Genomic DNA, 12,561 nt, shown 5'->3' with positions numbered 1-12,561 from the left:
TTCAATCCACTGACAGCACGTCAACCCCTGTATACCACATCGCTCCAATTCACTCTATTTCTTGCCCTCCTTTCACCCTCCTGCATGTTCAGGCCCCGATCACACAAAATCCTTTTCACTCCATCTTTCCACCTCCAATTTGGTCTCCCTCTTCTCCTCGTTCCCTCCACCTCCGACACATATATCCTCTTGGTCAATCTTTCCTCACTCATTCTCTCCATGTGCCCAAACCATTTCAAAACACCCTCTTCTGCTCTCTCAACCACGCTCTTTTTATTTCCACACATCTCTCTTACCCTTACGTTACTTACTCGATCAAACCACCTCACTCCACACATTGTCCTCAAACATCTCATTTCCAGCACATCCACCCTCCTGCGCACAACTCTATCCATAGCCCACGCCTCGCAACCATACAACATTGTTGGAACCACTATTCCTTCAAACATACCCATTTTTGCTTTCCGGGATAATGTTCTCGACTTCCACACATTTTTCAAGGCTCCCAAAATTTTCGCCCCCTCCCCCACCCTATGATCCACTTCCGCTTCCATGGTTCCATCCGCTGACAGATCCACTCCCAGATATCTAAAACACTTCACTTCCTCCAGTTTTTCTCCATTCACACTCACCTCCCAATTGACTTGACCCTCAACCCTACTGTACCTAATAACCTTGCTCTTATTCACATTTACTCTTAACTTTCTTCTTCCACACACTTTACCAAACTCCGTCACCAGCTTCTGCAGTTTCTCACATGAATCCGCCACCAGCGCTGTATCATCAGCGAACAACAACTGACTCACTTCCCAAGCTCTCTCATCCCCAACAGACTTCATACTTGCCCCTCTTTCCAGGACTCTTGCATTTACCTCCCTAACAACCCCATCCATAAACAAATTAAACAACCATGGAGACATCACACACCCCTGCCGCAAACCTACATTCACTGAGAACCAATCACTTTCCTCTCTTCCTACACGTACACATGCCTTACATCCTCGATAAAAACTTTTCACTGCTTCTAACAACTTGCCTCCCACACCATATATTCTTAATACCTTCCACAGAGCATCTCTATCAACTCTATCGTATGCCTTCTCCAGATCCATAAATGCTACATACAAATCCATTTGCTTTTCTAAGTATTTCTCACATACATTCTTCAAAGCAAACACCTGATCTACACATCCTCTACCACTTCTGAAACCACACTGCTCTTCCCCAATCTGATGCTCTGTACATGCCTTCACCCTCTCAATCAATACCCTCCCATATAATTTACCAGGAATACTCAACAAACTTATACCTCTGTAATTTGAGCACTCACTCTTATCCCCTTTGCCTTTGTACAATGGCACTATGCACGCATTCCGCCAATCCTCAGGCACCTCACCATGAGTCATACATACATTAAATAACCTTACCAACCAGTCAACAATACAGTCACCCCCTTTTTTAATAAATTCCACTGCAATACCATCCAAACCTGCTGCCTTGCCGGCTTGTCTCTGTATATGTTTGATAAATCTATGGTCTTTAACCTTTCAATGTGACTCAGCATCCTTAATTCTGGTACAGTCTTTGTTGCCCTCCCGTGGACTTTCACTCTTAGTTCTCTGTGCTCACAAGTGTGGTAGCCAACCTGATAAATACATTCTCGTGTTGGCCAAATGTATGATATCAAATGCGAAATGAATATTTCCTTTTTCATGAACTTGAATGTGATTTTGATATTTCCCAGTGGATAGTTTGTCTGCTGTGCTAACGTGTGTGAGTACGTGCATGGACATTTGTCTTCCTGTCTGCATGTCTTGTATATTCTTTCTTAATCTATCTCTGCATCTATCATCATTATTTCATTCCTAGTAATGAGTGGTTCGGGTACATACAGTCCTCCTTCAGCTCACGACCCAGCTGCGTCATCTCATGCAGGACGAGCTCAGTAGTCCCGTTTTGATAAGACAGTAAGGTCAGCAGTCCTAACATGGAGAGTGTAATATGGTTCCGGGCGCCACTTTAACGCTCCTTAATCATGACGGTAGTACCAGCCCGGGTGGCTGCTGTCAACAGCCTAGTACCTAATATTTGCATTCCTTTGCCTGATGTGGTTTAGATCGGTCAGTAACAAAAGGTAAAGAAGAATACTATACTCGGTGTTTGAAATGCCAAAAAGAAATGAACTATCATTAAACTCGTCATTTTTGGAAGACGGAAGTTGTGAAGCACTTTTGCTGCAGGAGGCACACCATCCTAGAAGCTACCGCTTCACACACACTTCTCATAAGTACCTTGTACCTCTTCCCTTAAACTTAAATTTCATAAGGTGGAACGATGACTTAATTAGTGAATCAAATAATACTGATTTCCATGAATCTCCGTCGTTTCTTATCACAAAAAGATAAAAAATGTACCCACAGGTTATGTCAGTGATGCGAACCTCGTTACATATTTGAGAAATAACACTTACTAGCGTGCGACATGGTTCATAATGAAACATGCATTTGGCGCTGGGTAAGGCGTTGTGCGCATGAGTCACGCAGGAAACGATAACTTAGGCAGTTGATACGGCCCTCATGACCAACTGTGATGGGGTAGTGCCCGGCTGACTCCCAGTCTGGTGAGTTTCATAATACAGCCAAGACGAGCTACTACAACCCGCTCACATGTCCTCGTCCTTGCCAGCCAGCATCATGTGTGTGGAGGGAGAAGGGAGTGGTCCCAGAGGCTCAGGGGTAGGAGGTTATGATGCCATCTCACGTGTCAAAGAGGATATAATACAGATCAGCGAGGAATCTGTGCTTTTAACAGTAGAATAGACCCCTAGTTTTTGGGTTACACTCTGAACAACATTCCGGCATCCTTTTCATATATATTCTGTAGAAGTAATTGCGTAGAGGACAATTGACCATAGAGCATTAATAGCGTCAGTCTTAAAAATAAAACGAGTTTGGCGGAAACTTGCATGCTACCACAGAGAGGCTGGCAGTACCCCAGGGCCTCCTCAACACCACAAGAAGAATATCAAGGGTTTCTTGAACACCACAAGAAAAACAACACAGGAGTCTACGGAACACCACAGGAACAACTTACAACATCCTACTGCCACTGCTGACCTAATACTATGCCTGAAGCTGCGTTCTTTTGCACAGGCTCTTTTTCACTCTTGCTGACGACTGTATTTCTCACTGCTAACACTGTAGCACACTAGTCCTCATACTGTTGTTATCGATGTCCCTCCCACTGCTGATGCTGCACCTCTTATTGCTAACAATCTCGACCTCCTCTCTCTCTCTCTCTCTCTCTCTCTCTCTCTCTCTCTCTCTCTCTCTCTCTCTCTCTCTCTCTCTCTCTCTCTCTCTCTCTCTCTCTCTCTCTCTCTCTCTCTCTCTCTCTCTCTCTCTCTCTCTCTCTCTCTCCACTGCCGTTGCCACTCCTACCATTCCACATATTCTGCTTATTTACCCACGATTTTTTCCTGCTGCAGATACTATCTCAGTCCATGCTACTCTTCCCCTTCTGTATATACTCTCTGTAACTCTCCAGTGATGCTGACATTGTCTGCCGCTCCCCTCTGCTGTTGACGGTGTCCTTACTGCTTCTACTGCTGCTGACACGCTGCTACTCCTTCTGTTACTGATACTCTCTCAGCTACTCCACTGACAACGTCCATCATTGTAATCTTTACAAATGATTAACATTTGACAACCATGCCCCTGACGGTGCTTACGTACGTTCCTGGTGCGGCTGCGGTTATTTGTTTGCTGCGGTGAGTCTGCTCTGCTGCTAATTTGTTGGTGATGTCTTGTTTCCTTTTGGTGTTTACTAAATAATTTCACAGCTCATTTCCTTTCTCTTTATATTTTACGCTGCAATCTCTCGTTGTTTTTATTCATTTCTGAATCACCAAATTTTTCCTCTTACTATCTGATGTCATAATCTGTCTCGTGATTCCCTCCTCTTTTCAATTCTTTACTGATTCAGTGTATCACCTGATACACATCACCTGAGGCTGACGCAGAAATTCTTACTTTACTCTACATTTCAAAATTGACGACGAAAAGTACGAGCATTCGTGAAGGTGCCTCACATGTCAACAAAATTAAAGTGCATTTTCGTCTTTCTTTACTCCTTCGTCTCCCTCTACTTCTGAATAAATCCTCGAATAAAGTACGTTAACGCTTCGTCAGGAGCCACGTTACCTTGCGGAACTATTCTTAGTCTTACAACACTTTCACTCTGTTTATAAAGCTGAAAATTGTGTCTGTCATACTGAAAGTTGATCACAACATTCCTCTAGCGAGTTATCACCTCCTGCCTCCCATCTCTCTCTCTCCTCACCTTTTGATCTGGACGGCTATCTGGTTCCCTGCGTTATTAAAGAGGTCTGCGGCCTGCTGGTGTGTGATGTTCTTGGTCTCGGTGCAGCTGATGCGGGTGATGACATCGCCCTTGTGCAGCGTCCCGTCCGCCGGCGTTCCGACCAAAACCTGTAGGAGGACCAAACTTTAGCTGACAAGCACTTGCCAAGACAAACACCCATGTTCCAAGTCCAGGATGTTGCCATAACCACGTTCGATCTTATGATCAGCATTGATGACACAGTTAGCAAAGATAAAACCTCAGGTCACAGTGCCACCAACAACAGACAGAAGAAGGAGGTGCTACACTGCCCTGGCATCATCCGAGATAATACATATATTTAGTCTCCCGCGGCTTTCCGAATACAGTCCGCCAGTGTCATCTGTAGGAAGCACAACATTGATGAATAAGGAGGACATTTATATTATGTAGTTTCCTGACTATCTTGCTTCTGTCATGAATGCTTCACCTCTGAGTAATGCTGACAAAATGACGGATAAGTACATAGGTATCGACTGAAAAACCTTTGTGTAAACGACTGACGATCTTCGCCTCGCGGGTGTATGATTCCTGACTGGCATTACATGATATGTTCATGACTGATACCTGGGTACGCCCGGTATGTACTTCCTTGCCTGAATTGGTAATGATGTATGGATGATGAGTGGTGCATAAGTGTTAACTGAGCGAGAAGCTACATAAAATGTACATCTGAATACTGACGAGCTATTGTCATTCTGTGTGTGTGTGTGTGTGTGTGTGTGTGTGTGTGTGTGTGTGTGTGTGTGTGTGTGTGTTAAATTATTTGATCTACTGTTCTGTGAGGGAGTTTTATACTCGTGATGCTCCATTTCTTGAACTATTCTTTATGCCCTCCGCAGTCACTATTTTCTCAACCATTCCATTCATCCACCATTTAGCCTAGGATTAAATGTACTTCTTTAAATCAACTTTGTTGCTCTCCTCTGGACCTTCTTTTGTATTTTCCGTGCTTGTTTGAGTGTAGTGATGAAACCTGAGAAGCATATTCCAGTTTTGGTCTAATGAAGGAAAAGAACAGCTTGTTGGCTACTCAGTTACCCATGAACTTGGATGTTCTTATATTGTTTGGCAGAAGACAGAGCGTCTTCCTTTCCATTCTCCTAAACCCACCCAAAAATGTCTGGCATCAGGCTAGGGAAGATGTTAACTCCCAAGTCTCTTTCATAAACAGATTTCTACTACTTAGGCTGTGCTAGAAGATTTTTGTAATGAGGGCTTCTCTCATTGTGATCCAACCTCATTACCTCTTTTCTTTGGGCGGGGGAGGGGGGGGGGTGAATTCCCATGACGAGGATCTGTCATGCAACCAAAGAAGGAAACCGCTTGTGAAGTGATCCAACAAGTTTCTGCATATAAGTACCGCACCCCATGATACCACACGGGGTTTTGAAAAGATGTATATCTCTAGCACTGTGAACTAAACTATCTTGCATCTCTAAGGCTCAAAACCAGACACTTGGACAATACAATGTGCCGATCAAAAATGTACAAAATGATAATCCTCAAAAACATTTATACCGTACTGAAAAATTCAGTATCAGACTTTTAGAAAAATCAGGTACAACTGAAATCTTCCATCAGCTGCCGAGGCCTGGGTTGCTTGGCGTTCCGAGCAAGGATCATTCCACGATTAGAGATTATTTTTTTTATTCTAATATACTTTGTCGCTGTCTCCCGCGTTTGCGAGGTAGCGCAAGGAAACAGACGAAAGAAATGGCCCAACCCCCCCCCCCCCCCCCCATACACATGTATATACATACGTCCACACACGCAAATATACATACCTACACAGCTTTCCATGGCTTACCCCAGACGCTTCACATGCCCTGCTTCAATCCACTGACAGCACGTCAACCCCGGTATACCACATCGCTCCAATTCACTCTATTCCTTGCCCTCCTTTCACCCTCCTGCATGTGCAGGCCCCGATCACACAAAATCTTTTTCACTCCATCTTTCCACCTCCAATTTGGTCTCCCTCTTCTCCTTGTTCCCTCCACCTCCGACACATATATCCTCTTGGTCAATCTTTCCTCACTCATCCTCTCCATGTGCCCAAACCACTTCAAAACACCTTCTTCTGCTCTCTCAACCACGCTCTTTTTATTTCCACACATCTCTCTTACCCTTACGTTACTCACTCGATCAAACCACCTCACACCACACATTGTCCTCAAACATCTCATTTCCAGCCTCCTGCGCACAGCTCTATCCATAGCCCACGCCTCGCAACCATACAACATTGTTGGAACCACTATTCCTTCAAACATACCCATTTTTGCTTTCCGAGATAATGTTCTCGACTTCCACACATTCTTCAAGGCCCCCAGGATTTTCGCCCCCTCCCCCACCCTAAGATCCACTTCCGCTTCCATGGTTCCATCCGCTGCCAGATCCACTCCCAGATATCTAAAACACTTCACTTCCTCCAGTTTTTCTCCATTCAAACTCACCTCCCAATTGACTTGACCCTCAACCCTACTGTACCTAATAACCTTACTCTTATTCACATTTACTCTTAACTTTCTTCTTCCACACACTTTTCCAAACTCAGTCACCAGCTTCTGCAGTTTCTCACATGAATCAGCCACCAGCGCTGTATCATCAGCGAACAACAACTGACTCACTTCCCAAGCTCTCTCATCCCCAACAGACTTCATACTTGCCCCTCTTTCCAAAACTCTTGCATTTACCTCCCTAACAACCCCATCCATAAACAAATTAAACAACCATGGAGACATCACACACCCCTGCCGCAAACCTACATTCACTGAGAACCAATCACTTTCCTCTCTTCCTACACGTACACATGCCTTACATCCTCGATAAAAACTTTTCACGGCTTCTAACAACTTTCCTCCCACACCATATATTCTTAATACCTTCCACAGAGCATCTCTATCAACTCTATCATATGCCTTCTCCAGATCCATAAATGCTACATACAAATCCATTTGCTTTTCTAAGTATTTCTCACATACATTCTTCAAAGCAAACACCTGATCCACACATCCTCTACCACTTCTGAAACCACACTGCTCTTCCCCAATCTGATGCTCTGTACATGCCTTCACCCTCTCAATCAATACCCTCCCATATAATTTACCAGGAATACTCAACAGACTTATACCTCTGTAATTTGAGCACTCACTCTTATCCCCTTTGCCTTTGTACAATGGCACTATGCACGCATTCCGCCAATCCTCAGGCACCTCACCATGAGTCATACATACATTAAATAACCTTACCAACCAGTCAACAATACAGTCACCCCCTTTTTTAATAAATTCCACTGCAATACCATCCAAACCTGCTGCCTTGCCGGCTTTCATCTTCCGCAAAGCTTTCACTACCTCTTCTCTGTTTACCAAATCATTTTCCCTAACCCTCTCACTTTGCACACCACCTCGACCAAAACACCCTATATCTGCCACTCTATCATCAAACACATTCAACAAACCTTCAAAATACTCACTCCATCTCCTTCTCACATCACCACTACTTGTTATCACCTCCCCACTTGCGCCCTTCACCGCAGTTCCCATTTGCTCCCTTGTCTTACGCACTTTATTTACCTCCTTCCAGAACATCTTTTTATTCTCCCTAAAATTTAATGATACTCTCTCACCCCAACTCTCATTTGCCCTTTTTTTCACCTCTTGCACCTTTCTCTTGACCTCCTGTCTCTTTCTTTTATACATCTCCCACTCAATTGCATTTTTTCCCTGCAAAAATCGTCCAAATGCCTATCTCTTCTCTTTCACTAATACTCTTACTTCTTCATCCCACCACTCACTACCCTTTCTAATCAACCCACCTCCCACTCTTCTCATGCCACAAGCATCTTTTGCGCAATCCATCACCGATTCCCTAAATACATCCCATTCCTCCCCCACTCCCCTTACTTCCATTGTTCTCACCTTTTTCCATTCTGTACTCAGTCTCTCCTGGTACTTCCTCACACAGGTCTCCTTCTCAAGCTCTCTTACTCTCACCACCCTCTTCACCCTAACATTCACTCTTCTTTTCTGAAAACCCATACAAATCTTCACCTTAGCCTCCACAAGATAATGATGAGACATCCCTCCAGTTGCACCTCTCAGCACATTAACATCCAAAAGTCTCTCTTTCGCACGCCTGTCAATTAACACGTAATCCAATAACGCTCTCTGGCCACCTCTCCTACTTACATAAGTATACTTATGTATATCTCGCTTTTTAAACCAGGTATTCCCAATCATCAGTCCTTTTTCAGCACATAAATCTACAAGCTCTTCACCATTTCCATTTACAACGCTGAACACCCCATGTATACCAATTATTCCCTCAACTGCCACATTACTCACCTTTGCATTCAAATCACCCATCACTATGACCCGGTCTCGTGCATCAAAACCACTAACACACTCATTCAGCTGCTCCCAAAACACTTGCCTCTCTTGATCTTTCTTCTCATGCCCAGGTGCATATGCACCAATAATCACCCACCTCTCTCCATCAACTTTCAGTTTTACCCATATTAATCGAAAATTTACTTTCTTACACTCTATCACATACTCCCACAACTCCTGTTTCAGGAGTATTGCTACTCCTTCCCTTGCTCTTGTCCTCTCACTAACCCCTGACTTTACTCCCCAGACATTCCCAAACCACTCTTCCCCTTTACCCTTGAGCTTCGTTTCACTTAGAGCCAAAACATCCAGGTTCCTTTCCTCAAACATACTACCTATCTCTCCTTTTTTCACATCTTGGTTACATCCACACACATTTAGGCACCCCACTCTGAGCCTTCGAGGAGGATGAGCACTCCCCGCGTGACTCCTTCTTCTGTTTCCCATTTTAGAAAGTTAATACAAGGAGGGGAGGATTTCTGGCCCTCCGCTCCCGTCCCCTCTAGTCGCCCTCTACGACACGCGAGGAATACGTGGGAAGTATTCTTTCACCCCTGTCCCCAGGGATAATATACATATATATATACATATACACATACACACACACACATACATACGCACATATACACACACACACACATACATATATATACATATGAGAAATGTAAGAAACAATTTAGAAAACTGAAACTTCTAGCTTGAAATGAATGAAAAAAAGAATGTCACATAATGGTTCAACCTCTGGCTATGGAAAAAAGGAAATGTATAATTTATTTACACAAACGTCAATAGCAGTTCTCATCACGATTAGAGATACATGGGCATTATTGAGTAGTTGATAATCATGAATAATGCTGCTTATTATCATACTTATATATTGCACAATCATAACGAAAATGCAATACACAGTATTGACTTTTTTATAACACGTCAGTAGTGACCGAATGAGATGTTTTTTGACCAGATATTTAGTTTCATACAAGGGAAAAGCTTCAATATGAATGATGCTGTATATATATTACTTGTTGGTCACAATACGTTGTTCTGGTGACACAGAAAGGCATTTCTACTAGTCTTGGCTCCATCGTCTTCCAAAGAAGCAACAAAACAATTGAGACAAAGCCCATATTCAAGAACCATACGACGGGCGGTCGACTTTGCGAAGGCGACGAAGCTTCGCATCGTCGTACTCAAGAAAGTTGTAATGTAACGCAGGTCGACGCTAACTGGCTGGCTGGTATGACTGCGATGAATTATTGGAAGATTACAAAGGTGGCCTTCGCCACTGTTCTGCTCACTGCTTCTTTCCACTTGACTTCATCAGAATGGTTTGAGAATTTGAACGCTGTGATCAGGTCACCCTTAATCTTCTCTCTTCTCTCCTACCTGTAATTCAGCGTTCCTCATTCTGGTACCATCTTTGTCCTCTTCATCTGAACATTCTGTTAGTTCTTCGTGCTTTTTCAAATGAGGTGACAAGACATGAGAAGCATATTTTAGTCTTGAACTAATGCAGCATATTTGTGTGTGTGTGTGTGTGTGTGTGTGTGTGTGTGTGTGTGTATGTGTGTTTGCGTGTGTGTTTCTGTGTATGTGTGTTGTGTGTGTGTGTGTGTGTGTTGTGTGTGTGTGTGTGTGTGTGTGTGTGTGTGTGTGTGTGTGTGTGTTGTGTGTGTTTGTGTCCCAAGTCTCTTTCATAAACAGATTTCTACTACTTAGGCTGTGCTAGAAGATTTTTGTAATGAGGGCTTCTCTCATTGTGATCCAACCTCATTACCTCTTTTCTTTGGGCGGGGGGGGGGGGGGGGGGGTGAATTCCCATGACGAGGATCTGTCATGCAACCAAGGAAGGAAACCGCTTGTGAAGTGATCCAACAAGTTTCTGCATATAAGTACCGCACCCCATGATACCACACGGGGTTTTGAAAAGATGTATATCTCTAGCACTGTGAACTAAACTATCTTGCATCTCTAAGGCTCAAAACCAGACACTTGGACAATACAATGTGCCGATCAAAAATGTACAAAATGATAATCCTCAAAAACATTTATACCGTACTGAAAAATTCAGTATCAGACTTTTAGAAAAATCAGGTACAACTGAAATCTTCCATCAGCTGCCGAGGCCTGGGTTGCTTGGCGTTCCGAGCAAGGATCATTCCACGATTAGAGATTATTTTTTTTTATTCTAATATACTTTGTCGCTGTCTCCCGCGTTTGCGAGGTAGCGCAAGGAAACAGACGAAAGAAATGGCCCAACCCCCCCCCCCCCCCATACACATGTATATACATACGTCCACACACGCAAATATACATACCTACACAGCTTTCCATGGCTTACCCCAGACGCTTCACATGCCCTGCTTCAATCCACTGACAGCACGTCAACCCCGGTATACCACATCGCTCCAATTCACTCTATTCCTTGCCCTCCTTTCACCCTCCTGCATGTGCAGGCCCCGATCACACAAAATCTTTTTCACTCCATCTTTCCACCTCCAATTTGGTCTCCCTCTTCTCCTTGTTCCCTCCACCTCCGACACATATATCCTCTTGGTCAATCTTTCCTCACTCATCCTCTCCATGTGCCCAAACCACTTCAAAACACCTTCTTCTGCTCTCTCAACCACGCTCTTTTTATTTCCACACATCTCTCTTACCCTTACGTTACTCACTCGATCAAACCACCTCACACCACACATTGTCCTCAAACATCTCATTTCCAGCCTCCTGCGCACAGCTCTATCCATAGCCCACGCCTCGCAACCATACAACATTGTTGGAACCACTATTCCTTCAAACATACCCATTTTTGCTTTCCGAGATAATGTTCTCGACTTCCACACATTCTTCAAGGCCCCCAGGATTTTCGCCCCCTCCCCCACCCTAAGATCCACTTCCGCTTCCATGGTTCCATCCGCTGCCAGATCCACTCCCAGATATCTAAAACACTTCACTTCCTCCAGTTTTTCTCCATTCAAACTCACCTCCCAATTGACTTGACCCTCAACCCTACTGTACCTAATAACCTTACTCTTATTCACATTTACTCTTAACTTTCTTCTTCCACACACTTTTCCAAACTCAGTCACCAGCTTCTGCAGTTTCTCACATGAATCAGCCACCAGCGCTGTATCATCAGCGAACAACAACTGACTCACTTCCCAAGCTCTCTCATCCCCAACAGACTTCATACTTGCCCCTCTTTCCAAAACTCTTGCATTTACCTCCCTAACAACCCCATCCATAAACAAATTAAACAACCATGGAGACATCACACACCCCTGCCGCAAACCTACATTCACTGAGAACCAATCACTTTCCTCTCTTCCTACACGTACACATGCCTTACATCCTCGATAAAAACTTTTCACGGCTTCTAACAACTTTCCTCCCACACCATATATTCTTAATACCTTCCACAGAGCATCTCTATCAACTCTATCATATGCCTTCTCCAGATCCATAAATGCTACATACAAATCCATTTGCTTTTCTAAGTATTTCTCACATACATTCTTCAAAGCAAACACCTGATCCACACATCCTCTACCACTTCTGAAACCACACTGCTCTTCCCCAATCTGATGCTCTGTACATGCCTTCACCCTCTCAATCAATACCCTCCCATATAATTTACCAGGAATACTCAACAGACTTATACCTCTGTAATTTGAGCACTCACTCTTATCCCCTTTGCCTTTGTACAATGGCACTATGCACGCATTCCGCCAATCCTCAGGCACCTCACCATGAGTCATACATA

General features: G+C 43.9%; 1 protein-coding gene across 11 annotated transcripts in view; it reads right to left on the bottom strand.

Annotated features, from left to right (window-relative positions):
- Positions 1–12,561, bottom strand: part of LOC139760683 (PDZ and LIM domain protein 3-like) — a 116,110-nt gene that overhangs the window by 55,052 nt on the left and 48,497 nt on the right. For all 11 annotated transcript variants that reach the window (XM_071684225.1, XM_071684224.1, XM_071684217.1 and 8 more), the window contains exon 2: positions 4,342–4,490. In XM_071684225.1, the coding sequence (XP_071540326.1) occupies positions 4,342–4,490 (149 nt within the window). The remainder of the gene's footprint in view (positions 1–4,341; positions 4,491–12,561) is intronic.

The sequence above is a fragment of the Panulirus ornatus genome, chromosome 37, assembly GCF_036320965.1.
Source record: "Panulirus ornatus isolate Po-2019 chromosome 37, ASM3632096v1, whole genome shotgun sequence".
Lineage (NCBI taxonomy): Eukaryota > Metazoa > Arthropoda > Malacostraca > Decapoda > Palinuridae > Panulirus > Panulirus ornatus.
The sequence above is the reverse complement of the archived record's forward strand: the minus strand, read 5'-3'. Positions and strand labels throughout refer to the sequence as shown.